At 33.6% G+C, this 22,713-nt stretch overlaps 1 protein-coding gene across 1 annotated transcript in view; it reads left to right on the forward strand.

Annotated features, from left to right (window-relative positions):
* The window catches only part of LOC149197696 (uncharacterized), a 112,333-nt gene continuing 89,620 nt past the window's right edge, over positions 1-22,713 (forward strand). Inside the window, exons 1-4 of the mRNA XM_089408771.1 lie at positions 1-14; positions 13,974-14,152; positions 14,260-14,800; positions 14,945-15,174. Of these exons, the coding sequence (XP_089264897.1) occupies positions 1-14; positions 13,974-14,152; positions 14,260-14,800; positions 14,945-15,174 (964 nt within the window). The remainder of the gene's footprint in view (positions 15-13,973; positions 14,153-14,259; positions 14,801-14,944; positions 15,175-22,713) is intronic.

Below are 22,713 nucleotides of genomic sequence, written 5' to 3' on the forward strand. Positions count from 1 at the left end.
ATGGCCATCCGATTGTTTTTCCTTCCTCTGGCTGAAATAGCCAAATAACATAAATACATAGGAAAACGCACGCAAAACACATCATGAGCCTTTTAGGTGGACATCAAATAATATGTAATCATCCCTATAATCCTCTTGGGTCCATCATTCTATCGCATATCGCAATTGCATTGCGTATGGCCGAAAACCCAAATACACGGAAATTACAAAGAAAATCTACAAATCCGAATTTCAAATATTATGAAATCATGTCTATAACCTTATCAGGTCTGGCCTTTATCGCATGTCGTAATCGCACGTTGCATTAGCATGGCTCCTTTGTGCCGACCGTCGATTGTCGATCGTCGATCGCATATCGCAATTGCATGTAGCAAGTTGCAACGACCCTTGTATCAGGGATTCGCCGATTGCCGATTTTCAATCGCTCTATCGGCGCAATCGCTATCGGCCCATCGCATCAGTGTATTGCATCGACATATGTCGCATGTAACGGCCCCCTTGGTATCTGCGCGAGCCGATCACCGATCGCCGATATCGCAATCGCCAATCGCATATGTAAATAGCACGGGGTTCCGATATCGCATGAGGCCTTCCTCTGATGTGATATATTGGAGATCGCTAATCGGCGAGTCGTTCCGCCTTTACTTAAGTCCTCCCTTTGAACTCTTTCCGATGCGAAACTTCCTTAAGGAACACATATTCTCCATTAAGTCCCATTTATAAGAAATTGCCTCCTTTTCTAAGGACAATGGACAATTTTCTTTTTTCAATAACTTCTTCATCCGAAGTCCATTTTCGCCCATTCAAATTGCATTAGATCCATAATGAAGAGATCTCTGCAATGAGACTATTTCCAAGAGCATCCTTTGACTTTCAGTTTTCCTCTATGAGGAACATTTTTAGACTTAGAAGTCTATGTTAGATCCATTTTGGATCACGCCTTCCCACTAAAAAGCTTTTGGACTCCAAAAGACTGATATACTGATCTGAACAATAAATGAGAGTACCTCACCCTCTTCTTTCAGCCTCCACACTTGCCTAGCATAGTGCCTCTGAACCAAAGCCTTTGAACACTTCCTTCCTGGATGTGCTTGTCCTCCTGGGAAGAACTATCTTCCTCCTTGATTTCCTGCAGAACTCTTGTTGAGAAGGTCACAGAAGGTAGTTTGAACTTCTCTGCCTTGATCATTGATCCAAGGTGGCTAAAATCAATGTGAAGTTACATCTGCTTCATAAAATTTTGATTTGTACCTGTTTGACATACTGTCAACAACAACTATGAACAAAAAAAGGATTACAGGCAACAACTAGATGGCCTAAACTCCTAATTCAACAAAAGAAATAGATTTCACATCTTGTGAACACCTCCATGTATCTACATCTGCATACAAATGATTGACTAGATAACAAGCCAACAAAACATGCCTTTAAAACAATTGACCCTTCAATTCAAGCACGTAGAAAAATAACTTTAGGATTCTTTTTCAAAGTTGAAACACTTCATCATTATCTCCATCTTGGAGACCAAATCAAATTTTCCCAAGTCAATATTACATTACATGCATGTTTAAAAGCAAAGCAATCAACCCTTCAAATTAATTACACATAAATTTTCAAATATAAGGAAATCATCAACATCCCTGTGTTCATGCACATCATTCTCATTCATGCATTTCATCCTTTCAAATTTCACTTCAGCACACAGTACTTTCAAAGCTGAAATGAATATGATGTTGCAGCAATAAAGTGAGTCCCATACTCAAATTTTCCATTCACCTTCTTGGTAAAACCCCGCAACTTGCATCTCATTAACAAATAAATCCATTCTCAAAAAGACATGCAACCTTAATTGGATAAGAACTCTAACCATTTCTTACCAATCAATTTCAAAGGTGCTATCTTTGTCTGCCAATCAGCATCAACATGTGAATCATCCTGAAACACATCAGTCATGGAATCTTTCTTTCCATTTCTGCCATTTTCTCTTTCCACCTTCTTCAAATTTTGTGGAAGCATTGTTGGATTCAGAGTCCAACATTTTGCAGCAATATGTCCTTGCTTATGGCAGTAGGTGCAACACATGTGCATCTTCTTGACAGCATGATTTGCATTTTCCAATGGACCTTTGGCTTCTTGCTTCCTTTCCTTCAAAAGTTTCCTGTATGTGGCCATTCTCTTCCAACATCTAGAAACATTATGGTTATCCAAACCACAAAAGGAACATGCAATTCTTTTCCCATGCTTATATGGAAATTTATCATGCTTTACATAATCAAAAGGAATATGATTAGAACCATATTTATACCTTTCTTTTTCTCCTTTATTTCCTTCTTGAGGAGGTGAATTGAATGAATAAGTAGCTCCCTTTGGAACACCATCAATCTCTTCAAGGTCGTCAGAGTTTCCACAACTCTCTGGTTCAAGTGCATGCTTATGAAAACCTGCATCCTGCAAATGATGTTTCAAGCTATTGCATTCTCCATGAATACAATATTTACACTCTTGAGGTAGAAGACTTGAAATGAAACTCCGTCTTGAAATTGTTTCAATTGTCTTCATGGCAGCTTTAGAACTTTCTCCATAAGATTTTCCATAGCCAAGACCCAAATACTTAGGCCTTTCCTCAACCATTATTGGCTCAACAATACCTTGTGCATGTTTTCCCAAGCCTTTCCTTCATAGCCCATCTTGGACATTAACTTGGAACCTATGCCTCTGGTATGTTTTTCAAAAGAACCAACATAAACATTCTTAGAGGAAATTGAAGACAAACTAGAATTGTTTACCTCTTCTTCAAGCTGATACTTGACTAAGGCTTCTTTCGCAACAAAGAGATGTGTCTCCAACTCATGCATCCTTTCCAGATCCATATTTACAATATGAAGTTGTCTCTCCATTCCTGCAATTTGTCAGAAAGCAACTGCTTCTCTTCCTTCAGGAAATTCAACTGCTCTCTAAGGGTGGTGTTCTTCCTTCCATCCTCATACATTTCTCTCACCATATTCATCATGATGAACAAGTCTTGCTTCATGTCTTCATCAAAGAATCTTGTGATGAAGGAGGAATTTGAGGATTCACTTGTAGAAGTTTTCATTATGCAAATGAACAAAAGAACTTCAAACAAGATTAACAAAGAGCTTATTCAAGAAACCTTTTGCAAGAAACCTCTTATACTTCAAGGATTGCTTTGAGGTCCTTTGGGATAAGAAGAATGCCTTCAACCTTTCTTCCTTCTTGTCCTCTCCTAGACTTAGCTATCAATAGCTTCCCTTCACCTCTGCAAACTCACACAATAGTCAGTTTACAAACAATCAAACAATCAATCCTTGACTGTTTAAACACCTTTCAAGTTAAACAAGAAAATAGATTGCTCTGTCAATCAAGCATTCTGATATGATGTCACTTGCATCATGATACAACCTGCTCTGGTATAACTTACTCTAATATAACCAGCTATGATACCACCTGATCTGAAATGGGCACCTAAAGGATTCTTGTCAACTTACAAGAACCTCTCCCACTCCAAAGCTTATATATATTCCCAAGATCTATGCTTATGATTGATAATTTGTGGAAATAAGCGCTTGAAATAGGTGTATGCTTGTGTTTGCCTTTAACTGCTTAATTGCCTTAAGTTTATTTGCTTAAACTAATATGAAATGCATATAACAGTAAATAAAGTAGCAAATAAGCAAACCACAGGAGACAACAATATAATATGGAGTTCATCCTAATATCTTGGGCTACGTCTCCTTGAGCACTAATCAACTCAATTAGGCTCCTTGGGGTTATGGTAATGCTTCTTTTACAAGTTCCACACTCAACTCCATAGGTTTACAATTATGCCTATGGGATTAGAATACCATCTTAGCCCTGGATGTCCTTACTTTGCAGACAGATCTAGGCCTCTCTGGACTGAACTCCTTCAATTAGTGCTCTGAGCTATCTTGAGCTCTAGCTTGCACCAACTCCCTCAGAATTCTATGAACTATCTCTGGAATTCCTTCTTCTGTCTTCAGCACACTTCAGACATCAGTAATAGCTTGATCATTTTATCTCTTTGCTATTCTCTAGCTCTGTCTCTTGGCTCTGGCTCTCAGCTCTGGCTCTTAGCTCTCACGAGCTTTTGGTTTCGCTTCACCTCCAAGCGACCCTCTGCTTCTGAGTCACCCCAACTCTGCAAACTTCCTCCTCTAGGCTTATACTCAACATTCAAGCGTCTCTAAGCCTCCTGGGATTCTCTGCGCTTCTCCTGATCATAACTCTGCCTCTCTGTGTTATTAGTGGTTTGCTCGACCTCCAAGCGAATCTCAGCAACCTTCAGCTGCCCTGTCAATTGAGCTCCCTGTGCTTTTTGTAATAAATCAGTTATAGCCACCTCCATCATTGAAGAACCCAACTGTTTCATCACAAGAATTTGTTTACAATGGAAAGGAACCAGCAAGCATGGCCATCCGATTGTTTTGCCTCCCCCTGGCCGAAATAGCCAAATAACAGAAATACACAGGAAAACACACGCGACACACATCATGAGCCTTTTAGCCAGACTTCAAATAATATGCAATTTCCCCTATAATCATCTTGGGTCCATCATTCTATCGCATATCGCAATCGCATTGCGTATGGCCAAAAACCCAAATACACGGAAAATACAAAGAAAATCCGCAAATCTGGATTTCAAATATTATGAAATCACGTCCATAACCTTATCGGGTCCAGCCTTTATCGCATGTCGCAATCAAACATTGCATTAGCATGGCTCCTTTGTGCCGATCACCGATAACCGATCGTCGATCACATATCGCAATCGCATGTATCAAGTCGCAACGACCCTTGTATTAGGGATTCGCCGATCGTCGATCACTCTATCGGAGCTATCGCTATCGGCATATCGCATCAACGTATGTCGCATCTAATGGCCCCCTTGGTATTTGCGCGACCCGATTGCCTATCGCCGATATCGCAATCGCTAATCGCATATGTAAACATCCCAGGGTTCCGATATAACATGAGGCCTTCCTCTGATGGGATATATCAGAGATCGCTAATCGGGGAGTCCTTCCACCTTTTCTTAATTCCTCCCTTTGAACCCTTTCCGATGCGACATTTCCTTAAGGAACGCATATTCTCCATTAAGTCCTGTTTATAAGAAATTGCCTCCTTTTCTAAGGACATTGGGCAATTTTATTTTTTACAATAACTTCTTCATCAATCCGTTTTCACCCATTCAAATTGCATTAGATCCAGAATGAAGAGATCTTTGCAATGAGACTATTTCCAAGAGCATCCTTTGACTTTCATTTTTCCTCTATGAGGAACATTTTTAGACCTAGAAGTCTATGTTAGATCCATTTTGGATCACTTCCGCATAACTTCTTGAAGTTAAGTTCCATCAGAGTAGTCATGGACTTGCAGTCCACCATCCCAAATCTTTCAAGTATCTTTACAATGTATTTTCCTTGAGAAAGGAAAATCTCACCTGGCTTTTGTTAGACCTCCAACCCTAGGAAGTAATGCATCAATCCTAGGTCCTTCATCTCGAATTCAGAAGCCAACTCCCTCTTACATTGATTGGTAAGAGGCTCTGCACCTATCAGAAAGAGATCGTCCACATAGAGTACCAAGATGAGAGGTCTATCATTCTCAACCTTAAAGTAAAGATTTGGATCAACTTCACTTCTCATAAATCCCAACTTCATTAGATAGATATCGATCCTCTCACACCAAGCTCGGGGTGCTTGCTTCAACCCATAGAGTCCTTTGTTCAACCTGCATACATGTGTTTGACAATCTTGAACTTCGAACCCCTCGGGTTGTTTTATATAGACTTCCTCCTTAAGTGAACCATGCAAGAAGGCAGTCTTGACATCCATCTGGTGTAGATTCCATCAGGCTTGCAAGGCAACAAGGGCAACGATCGAACGAGTGGTGTAGTAGGAAACCGGTGAAAATATCTCATCATAATATACACCTTCCTTTTGAGAGAATCCTCGAGCAATGAATCTAGCCTTAAACTTTTCAGCACTTCCATCAGTTCCATGCTTGATCTTGTAGAGCCATTTCGAGGTGACAACAGATTTTTTCTTGGGTCTAGGAACCACATCCTAGACATCATTCTTCATAATCAAATCATACTCTTCGTTCATTGCATCCTTCCAAACTTTGTGTTTGGCAGCTTCTTCGAATGTGCAAGGCTCAGATTGAACAATGTTTCTCATTTCAGTTAAGTACCCTTGGTACCTATTCGGCTTCTTGGTTTCACAAAAGTCCCACTAGGTGCAACATATCTCTCAGCATCTTCGAGAGTCTCCCTAAGCAATGAGGGCCTCCTTTTCAAGGAGGAGGGTTCATGAGGGGCTGGATCAATGGGATCCATTGGTTCTTCAACATCAGACATTTTCTCATCTTGCAATTCTCCCTGCTTTCCTGAATCTTCTTCTTTGTCCTTCCTTGGAAGAGGAAGGTTACTGACCTTCCTAAGGGCAGCATTGTCATCGAAGGTGACATCATGACTTATCTCCACTTCTCTTTGACCAGGCACATAGATTCTATATGCCTTAGAAGTTTCCCTGTATCCCACAAATGTTCCTTTCTTCCCATAAGAATCCAATTTGCTTCTCTTTTCTTTCGGCACATGAAAATATACGGGACTACCAAAAATTCTAAAGTGAGAAACATCAGGTTTCTTACCGGTGAAAACTTCTTCAGAATTTTTGGAGTCCAACGCTTGATGAGGGCATCTATTTTGAACATACACAACGGTGTTTGCAACTTCGACCCATAAGAACTTCGGAAGGCTTTGATCATGAAGCATGGTACGAGTGGCTTCTACAATAGAACAATGCTTCCTCTCAGCAACACCATTTTTCTCAGGAGTATATGCGGTAGTAGTCTCCCTCTTAATGCCAACTTCTCTACAATAATTTTTGAACTGATTTGATTCATATTCGGTTCCATTATTGGTCCTCAATATTTTGATCTTCTTCCACGTATGATTTTCAACCAAAGATTTGAAAGAACAGAACCATGATAATACTTCGTCCTTCTTCTTCAAGAAATATATCCAAGTCTTGCGAGAGAAATCATCCATAAAGATATCATAATATAGATATCCTCCTAATGAATTAACAGGCATCGTACCAGATAGATTAGAATGAATCAATTGCAATATGTCAATGGTCTTGCTATCACTTGAGGGGAATGGTCCCCTTGTATGCTTTCCTTTGGCACATCACTGAAAAACACCTTCATGTTCTACTTTAAATTCGGGCATATCTGTCAACATCTTCCTCACATCGGGTAGAGCCTTATAATGTAGATGAGAAAACCTTTGGTGTCGTAATTCGGATTGAAGTGATGTGTCGCAAGACATATCTCCCAATGGGCTTCCTCCAACTTGATATAGGCTATCAACCCTAAAGCCAGGTGTAAATGCATCATTGAAATTTTTATTCCACACACGTACCTTTCCATCGATGAATGCCACCTTGAATCCTTTGTCCTCCATCGTTGAGATAGATACCATGTTCTTATTTAGATCGGGTACATATAGTACTTCTTGTAGATGAATGGTGTTACCTTGATTCAATTGAAGAGTAACATTCCCAACTCGCTTTACGGGATAGGTGGAATTATCTCCAAGGATAATTTCCAAATTTGTATCATTTTCAATCAGATTTGAAAGAGCTTCCTTATAACCGGTGAAGTGCCTTGAGGCACCACTATCAATCAACCAGTTTCCTAAAGTGTCCAGAGGAGATGCAGTAGAGAGGGCATATATAAGATAGAATTATTTTTGCTTGTTATCAACAACATTAGATTCATCATACCTGGTGTTTCTTGATCTCTTGGGAGGGCGACCATTTCCTTTATGAGGAGCGAGAGCATTCCTTTTTCCTTGGTTGTTGAATCTACCATTCCTTTGATTGTTGTTGCCCCCGAAATTGTTGCTGTTATGGTTGTCATCATCATGAGGTGTATCCTTTCTATTAGGACACTCACTAGAATAGTGTCCAAACTTGTTGCAAATGAAGCATCTTCCCTTCCTTCCATTTTTGAAACCCGACCTTCCTTGACATTGCTTCTTTGAACTTGCATTGTTCTTCCTTTTACCATGAGCGGAGAATGCACTAGGATCATTCCAATTTGAAGGTATATCTTGTTCCATCATCCTTGTTTCTTCTTGAGAACATCTAGTCAGCAATTCTTCAAAACCTAGAATCACGTCATTGTTAATAGTAGTGTTGAACACGTGCTATTCACGAGGGATTCCTCCAAGGACAATGAGAGTATTCTCCTTATTAGCAATAGCTTCTCCAATATAAATAAGATCATTTTTTATTTCAATAATCCTCATGAAGTAGGATTGTTATCTCAGTAATCCTCATGAAGTAGGATTGAATATCTTCATTTCTTCCTTTCTTTATATCCTTCAGCTTGTTCTTGAGGAAAAGAATTAGGTTTTCATTGCTAGATTTGAACATGCCAACCAACCTGTCATATATCTACTTTTATGTGTTCAAATCAGAGATGTAAGCAACTAAATGCTTATGAATAGTATCCCTAATGATCTTCTTGGCTTTGACTTCACCCTTATTGTACTTTGTCTTAGCAGTAACTGGTGATTTGAAGGAGGTTCTGAAATCTTTCCCTGCACATAATCCATAACATCTTACATTTCTATTGTCAAATCAAGAGACATCTTCCATGCATGATAATCAAACTTATCATGAAGCTTATCATCAAACTTGAAGTAAGATGTGGAGGCCATTGAATCTTGTCCTTGATCAGTGATTGATCCTCTTAGTGATTGCTCTTCTCACTCTTGCTTGGGCTTTGTCTTCACCTCACCTCTGATACCATGCTAATTTTAGTTAACAATGGTATGTTCTATGCTAAGAGTAATTTTACTTCTATTTCTTGATTAGCCCAATATCAATATATACAGTTTAGAAATCACATCATCATGATATTAAAATGCATATAGAACATAAACAATAATATTAGAAGACAAGCCAAGACAAGAGGACACATGATATGACACCAGCCAGGGACAAATGCCAATGTGAGGAAACCCTTGATCAATTCTTATAATTTTTCAAAATTTCAGCATAGAGAGAGAGTACAATATACAATATTCACTTACCCAATCACAATGAAATCTGATCAGTTAAACAACATAAATAGAAAGTCCTAATCAGAAAGTCAACGTTGATCAACAAGGCATATTTTGACCTCCAAAACAACTCGGTCAAACACAGTCAACTCAACCTCCAACAGCATGTCAAATCAGCCCAAAAATAGTCCGAAAAAGTCTAATCAACAAATGTAAACGCAGCAGCAAGCTCTAGTACAGTCAACGTTGGTCAAACAAACTTGGATTTCGTGCCTAGAACTGTGGTCTGCCCAAACAGAAATTTCCCACACAAAACTGCAGTAAAAGATGGTCATTTTTGTTCAACGCATGGACAGCAAAAGAACAATGCCTTCTTCGCACGTGTGGAGAGAGAGAGGCCTTAGAAATCCATACCCAATCAAGAGAGATGTGTGAGTGAATGAAGTGTCCAAATGAGGAGGAGGCACCATGTATCTATATGCAACGTTGAGGATGAATAGAGGTCACTGTTGGGGTTCTGAGCCTACATGAGTTTGCTTGCCAACCTTGACAATTTGTCCATAATCAAAATAAATTTGTAATTCCATTTGTACATGTAAGAATGGGATGATCTTTAGATCAATCCTACACCTCTCGGAGAGAGGAATCCAATAAAAATATCAACTACCTCATATGAGTTGTCCAAGATGATATAACTATTTTTCATATTTATAAAAAGAATGAATAATAAAATGGTTTAAAAATGAAATAAATACCTATTTTAAAAAATGAACATTAAATTAATCCAAAAAGTGGAATTTAATTCCACATATATTAAATACGTTGAAATGTTAGTCACAAATTTGTTTTTAAGTAAGTTTTTTATATATTTGCATTTTATAATTATATGTGATATATTAAATTTGTTGAAATTTTAGTCACAAATTTGTGTTAAGTAAGTTTTTAATTTTTTATTTTTTTTTTATTTGCATTTGATAATTATGGGTGTGTGTTTAGGTGAGTCTATAACGTGGTTTTGTACTATCCGGAGGGCAATTTTTATTCTTACCACTATAATTGTTTAGATGAACAATCTTGCGCCTCAATATATGGTTAGAAATTTGAACATAAAACATTGTATTAGTTTTATTTTATATTTTTACAATACCAAATAAACTAATGTTTAATAATAAAAATATTAGTTTAAATTAATTAATAACATTATTTAAATTTTAAAATATTTATTAATTATTTTTAAATAATATTATAATTTTTTATTGATATTATTTATTTATAGTTAATAGCATAGATTTTTAATAATATTTTTTTGTTAATATTTTGAAATTAAATATTTTAATGGATAAACAATATATACAAACATTTAAATGATAAGAATATATAATGATGGGCTTGGGGTATGCGCTAAATGCTTGGTTAAGAATTCATTTTCTTTGGACTTAAGGAAACAAGTTAACGGCTCAAGATCTAGAAGCATCTAGTGGGATAAAAGCCTATCCCCTAACAAACCACAAGTGAGTTATTTTAGGTGGTGAAATGGTTTTCCTTGAATAAATAAGGGTGATGAGTCAGCCTACATTTACATATAGCAACTAAAAATAACTAATACATAATAATATTTTACGGAGTTGTCTATAATGCGACTTTCTGGAGATTCCGGTGACGGAATCCGGCGGAAGAAATTGAGGTTAAATCTTGATTTGTTGCAGTTAAAATGGTTTTTTAACTGCATATTTGGATTCACCACCCTGAAAAACCCCTGGGACGTTTTCATTGTGTAGAAACTAGCTATCAAACTTGCGATTCCAATAAATTCCTGCGGGATTTCGACCGGAAAAACCCGCCGGAAAGGCTTTCAAAAAGTCCCGTTATAGACAACTGCATATTTTACATTATATTTAAAAAAAAAATACATAATGATATATAAATAAAATAATGCCTTGTCCTTGAGAAGGATAAGTGCTGACAGTTGTTCCACACGTTGCAAAATGAATTTCCAGGTACGACCGACCTACAATGTCTAAAATATAATTTTGATTGGATGTTGTACACCCCTAATTCCTTATCTTTCCACGCGTGATTTGCCATCCCTATATTCCACACAGATTTGACTAATCTCGTGATGTGTTGTACACATTTGAATGCATAAATAAATTCAATTCTCTAAAAAATAGCTAAATAATCAAAATTTACTTATTAAACAACTTCAATTTATGATTTTTAAAATTCTCTACCAAATTTTAAATAAAATTTATTTCATTTCGAAAAAAACATACCTAACATTTAAACTATCATATTAAGGCGGAGGAGTTGGACGGCTAAAATTGGCTGGAATCCGGGTAAAAAAATTTCAAAATTTTTTGTAGAGGCGGTGTTTGAATCGTGTTTTTTATGGTGAAAATGGATTCAGCACCATCAAAAACGCCTAAGACACCTAAAATTTTGAAGTTTAACAACTATAACTTGGATTTACGAAAATCCTTGCCGAATTTTCTCCAAATATAACCAAAATTTCCATAACTTTCGGGGCAACTCCTCCGCCTGCATATTAAATTATCATAAAAAAAATGAATGATTCACTGAGACGAAAAAATCCCTATGACTGTTGAAAAAAACTGTTTTTAAAAAGTGCCTATGACTGTTGAAAAAAACTGTTTTTAGAAAAAGAAAAAGAAAAACTGCCGACCATTATGCCGCCCACGCGTTGTAAAATGTATTACCAGTGTTGGGTACGAGTGAGAGCGACGATTAAAGTCTGCCATATTTTTGATTGGATGGTATAGACACCCAAATTCTTATCTTTTCACGCGGAATTTGCAATCCCCGTAGTATTCCACACAGATTTGACCGATGTCATCGGATAGCTGCTGCAAGGGTGAAGGCATTGGATACCAGTAGTATTTGACCCTTAACGACATCACTCATTTCACTGAATCTTCTGTGCAGCATTTGCAACGGTGAAGGCATAACTCATTTCACCGAATCTTCTATGCAGCATTTGCAACGGTGAAGGCATATTACATTCTACATATTTTTTTTTTTTTTTGAACTTTTTCGAATTAGAATCTGGTTAAAAATTTTAAGGTGAAATCTTGTTTTGTGCTATTTAAACTGGTTTTTTATTGTATATATTGATTCAACATAGAGATAGATTACCTATCAAAATTATAATTTCAATAAATTCCAGCCAAATTTTAAAGAAATTAAACCAGAAAATCTCACTAAAAAAACTTTCATAAAAGTCTCACCAAAAACAAAACAACTCAGTCAAAAAAAAATACTTCTTCTAAATATAACTAACTGTAAATAAATTTGAAAATTCCAAACCTACCAATTGCAGCGGAGAATTGGCCACTGCAATGGAAAATTGGTCAATTTCCAAGTAACGTCCCTCAGTTTCCACCATAGCTACCAAGTTCGGCCGTACTGGCCGGAAAAATTCGGAAATACGGCAGTACGATCGGATTCGGTCGTAAATTCGGAAATTCGAATTCGGTACGGTTTTGTTTTTTTTTTAAATAAATTTTTTTATATTATTTTTTTTTTATAATAAACGTTAATGTTTGGTTAAACTTATTACTATGATGATGGATGAAATTTGGTAAATAAAAAATTTTGTATTAAAAAAATTATAATAAATGGTAAATAGTATGTTAGGAATATTACAGTTATAATGGAATTTAGTAAAATGGTATGTAAAGAATATTACAATTATGATAAATGGTAAATGATATATTAAAAATATTATAATCATAATGGAAATTAAGTAAAATAATATGTTACTAATATTACAATTATGATGGAATTTAATAAAAAAATTATAAGTATAAAATTTAATATTTAAAAATAGAAATTTCTATATTATTTAATTAGATAAAAAATGGTTAATATAAAATTTAATGTTTAAAAATAGAAATTTCTATATTATTTAATTAGATAAAAAATGATTAATATAAAATTTAATGTTTAAAAATAGAAATTTCTATTTTATTTAAAACATGAATTTTTTTATTAAAAAAAATTACATTTACTATTTAATTTGGTAAAGATTTTTTTCTAATAGTATATCTATCTCTTTCTATATATAATAGAAATTTCTATATTAAAAAGTATAGTAAATAGTAAATTGCATATTAAAAAAGTTACAGTTGTAAAGAATAATAAATTATATATTAAAATATAGTAAAAATAGTAAGTTTATATGTGTTAAAAATAATAAATTCAAATAAGAAAGAAAAATAAATTCTTATTTATAAATATTTATAAAATATATAGTCTCCAAATTTTTCTATTTGAATTTTATACTTCTCTTATTCCCCACTAGTAACAAAATCGGAACGATGAATTAAAGTTGGGGTGTGTTTCTCCCTTCCTGTCTGTTGAGGTATGTTTCTCCCTTCCTGTCTGTTTTGAATTGAGTAGAATGCATATCTGAACTAACAAAATCTGCACTATAAACAACTCTTTGAAAGTGTGTTTTATTGGAAACTCTAAATCTACAAGGAGAGAATTATGTTGTTTTAGTTATTAATTAATAATGTTGTTATTTTTTTTTATTTCTAAAGGTTATATTAAAATTTAGGATTCGAGAATATGTTACTTTTGAAATATATATTAGAATATAATTTTTATTTTTAATTTAGAAATAATTTAATCTTGAAAGATCTTTACTTCCGAATTTTTTTCGTATTATATTTTAGGTAACCGAATTTTTTCCGTATCGAATCGAATTCGAATTCGTATTCGAATTCGAATTTGGTAACTATGATTTGAAGTTCTTGACCTAAGCTGTTTTTATATGGGAAATTGCTTTGATCTTTGCTAGCATACTAGGAGTCAAACCAATTTTGATAATATAAAGATTGCAGGCACCGGAGCAGTTGAGGGAATTGTATGTTAACGCTACACATGTGGAGGTTCCGAAGTCTATTGGGAAGTTGAGCCATCTCGAAAAAATTGTGGTCTCTTTTTCTGAGCATGTAACTTTACCAGACGAACTCTGCCATCTACAGTCGTTGAAACACTTAGAATTAGTGGGAGGTACAATTTCCTTTTTTATATTTGTATTACTATCTAAAAATGGACTGCCTGCCAAATTATTTTGCGAGCCCAAGGACTTTAACGGATTCCATTATCTTACCTTGTAGGACTCTTTTGTCACATAAGATTCGGGGAGTGCTCCAGTTTGAACATGCTCCCAGATTCGTTTGGGAACTTGACGAATCTCCAAACTATTACCCTGTACTCCTGCGGGAATCTGCGGGTGCTTCCAGATTCGTTTGGGAACTTGACGAATCTCCAAACTATTGACCTGTCCTACTGCTCTAGTTTGCAGGTGCTTCCAGATTCGTTTGGGAACTTGACAAATCTCCAAACTATTAAGCTGCACGGGTGCCGCAGTCTGCGCGTGCTTCCAGATTCGTTTGGAAACTTGACGAATCTCCAAACTATTGACCTGTCACGGTGCTCTCGTTTGCAGGTGCTTCCAGATTCGTTTGGGAACTTGACGAATCTCAAAACTATTGACTTGTACTCCTGCTCGATTCTGTGGGTGCTTCCAGATTCGTTTGGGAACTTGACGAATCTCCAAACTATTGACCTGTCCTGGTGCTCTAGTCTGCAGGTGCTTCCAGATTCGTTTGGGAACTTGACGAATCTCCAAACTATTAACCTGTCCGGGTGCTCTAGTCTGCATATGCTTCCAGAGTGGTTTCCGTACTTGAAGAATCTCCAAACTATTGACCTGTCCGAGTGCTCGAGTCTGCAGGAGCTTCCAGAATTGTTTGGAGGCTTGACAAATCTCCAAACTATTGACCTGTCCGGGTGCTCTACGCTGGAGGAGCTTCCAGATTCGTTTGGAAACTTAATACAACTTGAAAGTCTAAAGTTCGACTGTTTGACTGTCTCACGCGAACTCTATGAAAAGATGCACACATTTAAATGCTCGCACAAATTTAAATTCTCACGTGTTAATATTTTCAACCAGGTAGAAGTATTTCGAAAGGTTTTTCGGCCTAAAATATCACCAAATATACTGGTTCAAAAGGCAAATTTAGCAGTTGGTTAAGTTAGTTGTTGGAGGTTCTCCTCAAACTATTTAACATGCAATGTTAAATCTGTTTCTTTAAATTGACTGATGATGAATTACACTGGTTGGTTTGAAACTCGTCAGCTAATGATATTTCATGTGATTTACACCGAAAAATCTCACGTAAACTTGATATAGATCACAGAAACCTCACCTCAATTCTACAATAGAAGTATTTGCCCACAGTTTTTCTCACTTTGTCACTTTGTGAGATAGATATGAAAGGAATTGTTAGCATATGATGGTAAGGCAATTATGCTATGAGAATTTGAAATTGACATTGACCATGTTTGCAATCAATATACCCTTGAATTGATGACCTATATGTAGTGGGAATGAGTGCTTTGTTTAAGTCACAATTATTATAATTATCGCAAGTAAATTGGATTAAAGTGGAATCTTTTTATAAGCACTTTCATGCCATTTTATGGAAGGGTCTGGGATTCGATTATTATGTTAATGGAATAAATCATATTTTATATATTTTAATATATTTATATGAATTACATTATATATATATATATATATATATATATATTAAGAAATAATAATAATAAAGTTAATATTATTTACTATTTATAAAGTTAATAGTAAATTTACTATTAAATTTACTATTTATATAATTTAAATTATTCTAATGTTATACTTTTAAATTACTCTAATATTTATATATTTATTTAACTTTTATAAATAACTATTAATTTAAAATTAATTTAGTTTATAATTAATTTATTTTAATATTTATTTATAAATAAGTGTATGAAACCGTGCTTTGACTTATATTTTAATAAAAATATAACTAGCTATTTATATATTACTCTAATATTTATATATAATAACTTTGATAACTAACTATTAATTTAAATTAATTTATGTTATAATTTATTTTTTAATATATATTTATAATTGTAAGTGTATAAAATGGTCCATTTACTTTTATTTTAATAAGAATATAACTAACCAAAGTAACTTATTTAATTAAATAATGGTTATACCCCTAATCCAGTCCTAACTAACCGTTTCCCAGTCAAATCTAGTCATTGTCAATATAGCCGTTACCTGGTCAAGAAATACAGCTGTTGGAGGTTCTCCTCTATCTATTTAACATGCAAAGCTAGATCTTTTCATTCAACTTGTCTTGATGATGAACCACACTGGTCGGTTCGAAACGCATCAACAAATGAAATATCATGTGATTTACGCCGAAAAATCTCTCATATACTTTATCTCTTTTTAAAGTTGATATAATATTATATTATTTCATGTGCTCATCAATTATATTTTTTTTTGCATTATTATCATTTTTTATGAGAAATTGTAAGTTCTAAATTGGGCATCCTAAGTAATATTATAAAATAATAGTGCAAATAATAAAATAAGATTAGATTACATCATCAAATCTTATAGGGAAAAAAGAAAAAACTACTTTTTCAACTTATCTTCCTACGGTTTTACTCAAATTTCGAGTGGGAGCATTCATTGTATGCAGAATTTAACTCATCCATAGAATACCCATGTTACATACTTTCGAATGAAAAATGAGAAATACGAGAAAAAAACATGATTGCAATCACATTTTGCATGTATTTCTCATTTTTCATGTAGCAGGTTTCATCGAAAGTATGCAACATGTGTACTCTTTGCATGAGGAATTAAATAATGCATCCAATGAATGCCTTTGCTTGAAATTTGAGTAAAACTCCAGGGAGATAAGTTGAAAATACGAGTTGAAAAAATAGTTTTTTTATTTTTTATTTTTTAATATTTTTAATTTTTTACTCCAAAAATGGTGAATCATCCCCATGGTACATCATCATCTTGAATTCTATTGGTTTTTATAAATTTGATTTTGTTTGTACATTTTGAATTTTATTGGTTCTTATAAATTTGATTTTCGTTGTACATTTTTTATTTGAGGTCCATTTTAGCCCTCAAAATTTCACTATTGTAAATATAAAATTGAAAATAATATTTTAGAAAAATAACTAAATAATTTTTAATTTTTAATTTTTATGTAAATGTATTTTTATGTGATAAATGTATTATTTGATGAGAGTTTTCATGTTATATTAAAATTTCCTTTTGGATGTTTATTCAACGAATATATTTTTATGCTACTAATATACATGAGTAATAGTTGGATGAAATCTAATAACAATTATAAGATCAATATAAATAACAAATATGATATGTTGTTCATCTTTGAAATGGAAGGAATCTTATTCTTTTTTATATAATACTAAAAAATAATTTTATCATATTCAATAAAAACCCTGATTGGCTTGTAGGTGACCCAACATATTTTTGGAGGTCCTTGAATTCAAAAGTATTAATAGTTTGTAAATTTTCATGGATATTCTATTAGACTATTTTTCACAATAAATATGAAAAAATCATGCTTAAAATTCAAAATTATGAAAGTTTATTTCTCCTTAGATTTTCTAGACCTATTAAGTATTGTTAATTGCATATGTATGAAAACTATAACTATACAAAAATTAGAGAACAACAAAATAAAAACACACAAATCACAAACACATACCTGGGAAAATCTTAGTAGTCCTAATATGTACGTTGTAAAATGTTTGGCAATATTTTTGTAAAATCATCATCATGGATCAACAATATACTTGGATATGAGTTTTCTTTCTAGTTCCTTTTGCAAGTATTGAATGGTCCTCAATTTGGTGAGTTCCTCTCGAACCCTCCTGATGTGTCCTTGCATGTATACATAATGTGCATCTACCATCAAACCCCCCTCTGACCTCATACATTAGTGGGGGCATCTATTACAGAATCTTTTGCCTCACCTATCACTAGATACACTTGTTGGGTAGGGCAACATCTACTTTTCCCTATGCAGCCATGACCTTATCTTAAAAAGATTCTTCCAAATTCTATACACAAGCCACCTAAATGTAAAATGTGTATATATGCAGGTGCTCCCAAAGAAACACACACACACACACACACATATATATATATATAATGTGATTTTTCATGTGGGATTTGCGGGTTAGACAAGAAACCCACCTAGTGCAACCCATTCCATAACCACCCAAACCAATTTCTGGTGGTATTTATACATGCCTTGAGTGGTCCTCGAAGTCATGAATTGCCTTCGCATCCAAACTTTGACAAAATTGTCACCGATCAAGTTTGTTGTTTCTAGTGTTTTTAAGCACACCCCCTACTTCAAGAAACCTTAGCTTCCATGTTGTTGTGTTGAGTTCCCTTATCTCACTCTCATCTAGCTTTGTTGGAGAACTTCACTGGCTCGAGAAGGGACGATCCGAATGAAGATTCCACTTGGTTCCTTTAGTTAGGATCAGGTGAGTGTAACTACCTCACTACCACAAATTTCAATAAATAAACTCATTTTCCAAGCCAACTTGTTCATATGTTATGTTTATGGTGTTTTATTGTACAAATGATGGATTAACAGAGATTGTTTCTCTTTGTACACTTTGAATTATTCATTCTACTCTCTAGTTTGTATTTGTGTTGCAAGTTTGCACCTTTGAAGGAAGAATTAGGGTTTGAATGCTTCAAAATTTATGTCAAGCGTAGGACCCACCGATAAGTACCCATGTCCTACTTTGTGAATTCTATGTGAATTGTTGGCTTGATTAAGTTTTCTTTGTTGATCTTTTACTTTTTCTCTGTTGCGGCTACCAACACTAGCCCCAAGGATTTTATCTCATAACATCAAGAGAAGGGTGTGGATAGTGAAGATTGAAGATGATTAAGTGTCCCACATATCCAATCCAATGAAAAAAGGATAGTCAAGGAGCTATAACAGTGAAGGAGGTCAATGACAACAAGAAGTCAATGCAAGGGTAGCCATTATAAGTCACATTCCAAAGAAGAAAATAGGTGCATTGATCCAGATTAGTTTTCTATTTTTTGAAATCCAAAATTACTCTCAATGGAAATGTGGGATATGAAGTGGATCTGAACTAATGAATGGATGTAAGACTTTGTGCTTATACAAAAAAGTTTGCAATTTATGAAGGTCAAAAAACCACATAAATCAATGCAATATAAAATTTGAATAAGACAAAAGCAAAAGAAAAAAGAAACGATAAATAAATTAAAAAAAATAGAAATAAGGCTCAAGAAGGGGAAATGAAAAATTATTGTTGTTAGCCTTTAATTAATTTCACTGTGAAAGGGATTTTTGCTAGCCAAGAGAGAGAAATTGTTATGAATAAATAATTTATACAAACAATAATAAATAATATATTATAATAATTATGAAGGGTTTTATGGTCAAAAAGACATGACCCGTCACCTTTGTGACGCGTCAATGCCTATATAGGAAATCATCACAAAGGCATTTGTACCATCATTCAAATTTTCATTCATTAATAAAATATCTATTACATAGTTTGTGTCTTCTGGATCAATTCTGCTACAACAGAAATGCATAAAAAAACACAATCTAATTGTACTATAGATTGTCGAAATGTAAAGCTAAGCCCCACTCAAAGTTATGTTTCCAATTTGGATTTCCAGAGAAGAATTTATGTTTTCATTATGGTTGCTTAATATGTCTGTTATTCTCGATTTCTTTTTATAAGAGTGCATAGTTCAAAGTCATACTCTATTCTTTGCTCATCTTATTTAATGAGATAAAATATGCACAATAAATTGCAATCACTGCCCTTAGTGGTTAATCACATAATAATCCCTTGTAAATGAATATTCTCATTAATCTAGTAACTCTATCAAAAAATTGTTTGGGATGCCACCTTCTCATGGGCATTCATATGTTGTTGTACAAACACTTATAGAAAATTGTTGTTGTACATAAAACCAATGAAATCCAATAGTTAGAGATCCCAAGATGTGCATTGTAAGTCTCGAAATACCTTGTTTTGTCAAACAAAATCTAAATGCTAAGATTTGAGCACGTTCTTTATTCACAGTTGTATTGATGGTCTTTCTTTTGGTGGAGTATTTGTTATCTTTTATTCCAAATCATCTATATTGGTTTTTTCTGAACAAAAAAAGACAATGTCTAAAACTATTAAATTCAAGTTCATTAAAGTTGTCAACAATAGTGATAAGTAATAATTAAGATCTTATTCAATCATTTAAGTATGTAATAGCAACTTCCAATTTTCCTATTTGGCGACTGCTAAAGAATAATGTATTTTAATGTTGGCAATTGTTTAATGTTGTAATGTGTTTTTGCACTTTATCTATCGTAGTGGAGGATTATGTTGTTTTGTTTGTTTTTCTTTCTCGATCATGTAGAGACTTCGACATATCTCCTCTCTTGTCTAGATTGAGCTGACATACAATATTATGATATATGTATTGATTTTTCATTTTATAAAAAATTAGTGTTTTCTTCTTCTAAAAAAATAACAAATAAATAAATTTACAATATTTTCAAAATCTATGGATTGAGATAATGAGACATCAAAAATCATACAGATTTTAGAATGGCCACTTAATATCAATAACTAGATCAATATATTTTCCAACCCATATTCTAATTGGGGGGTTAATTGAGAGGTTCATAAGCCCTTAGGGTTAGAGCAAAAGTTATAACACTATATGACATGTTCAAATTGCTAAATATGAACATGTATAAGTAAGTCACATTTGTAGACTTTTTAATTTTTATCAAATAAATAAGCATAATTGAATATGAGATGAGAAGTTATGGATCATGCTTAAAAGTTTCAAAAGAATTTGACTTACAAGTGGATGAACATAGAACCATCAAGTTCCAACAAAACCACAATTGCTAATCACAACCATGCATGGGGGACAACCAACCTCTAAATCATTAGAATGCAAGACCACCAAGTATTCATTTAATAACTTGTGCTAACTTCTATTCATATTTTCTGTTCATTCCATGGTGAAAAACTCCATTCATACATTTCAATGCTCTAGCTGTAATACGAGTCTTCAGTTTTATGGTTAAGGCTATTTTAATTCTCCAAACCAAAATCAATGACACACGATCACACAAGTGGCATGGGAGATGGGAGAGAAGCTTATATATATATATATATATATATATATATATATATATATATATATATATATATATATATATATATATATATCTCTCTCTCTCTCTCTCTCTCTCTCTCTATATCTATATATATATATATATATATATATATATATATTATTGAGTTATTATTACATATAACTTACTTAAAAGTGATATAAAAAATTATTTATTTAGTTATTTATTATCATATAATTTAAAATTGATATTAAAAAAAAGAAAAAATCTCATAAAATTTGAATATAAAGTAAATTTAATTTGATTTTCCTTAAATATATATATTTTTTATTTTTAAACTTGATAAGACTACATTTTATAGTGTCCAATATATCACTTTGTGGCTGGGAATAACACCTAATCACTGTTTATCCAAGATCCCATAAAATTTCTATACCTATTTTTTTTTATATGTATAGCTTTTTATATTTTTAAAATAATTTTAATTAAAAATAAATTTAAATTAACTCTTTTTTTTTCCCTTCCCTTTATACATATTATCTCTATGATTAATCTTTTATATTAAAATTTATTTTTAATTTTTTGTATTTAAATTTATATTTTTAATGTAATGTTGTTGGATAAGCTCTTTTTATTTTAAATTGTGGTCATTCCTTAAAAAAAAAAATTAATCTATGCTAAAATAAATAAACATTTTCGTATAGGGGAAAGATCAAAAAACATTTATGAAAAACAAAGACAAAGATAACTAAGATCATATATTATATCTACATATTCCAAATATAACTAAGATAACACTTTACATATGACTGAAAATCTTGATTAAAACAATGAAGTATGCAAGATTTTTAGATACTAGGTTCTTATTTAGATCGGGTACATATAGTACTTCTTGTAGATGAATGGTGTTACCTTGATTCAATTGAAGAGTAACATTCCCAACTCACTTTACGGGATATGTGGCATTATCTCCAAGGATAATTTCCAAATTTGTATCCTTTTCAATCAGATTTGAAAAAGCTTCCTTATACCCAGTGAAGTGCCTTGGGGCACCACTATCAATCAACCAGTTTCCTAAAGTGTCCGGAGGAGATGCAGTAGAGAGGGCATATATAAGATAGAATTATTTTTTCTTTTTATCAACAACATTAGATTCATCATACTTGGTGTTTCTTGATCTCTTGGGAGGGCGACCATTTCCTTTATGAGGAGTGGGAGCATTCCTTTTTCCTTGGTTGTTGAATCTTCCATTCCTTTCATTGTTGTTGCCCCAGAAATTGTTCTTGTTATGGTTGTCATCATCATGAGGTGTATCCCTTCTATTAGGACACTCGCTAGCATAGTGACCAAACTTGTTGCAAATGAAGCATCTTCCCTTCCTTCCATTTTTGAAACCCAACCTTCCTTGACATTACTTCTTTGAACCTGCATTGTTCTTCATTTTATCATGAGTGGAGAATGTAGTAGGATCATTCCTATTTGAAAGCATATCTAGTTCCATCATCCTTGTTTCTTCTT

This window comes from Pinus tabuliformis, chromosome 2_2 (genome assembly GCF_031772625.1).
Source record: "Pinus tabuliformis cultivar Carrire ecotype Pingquan chromosome 2_2, CPIR1, whole genome shotgun sequence".
Classification (NCBI taxonomy): Eukaryota; Viridiplantae; Streptophyta; class Pinopsida; order Pinales; family Pinaceae; genus Pinus; species Pinus tabuliformis.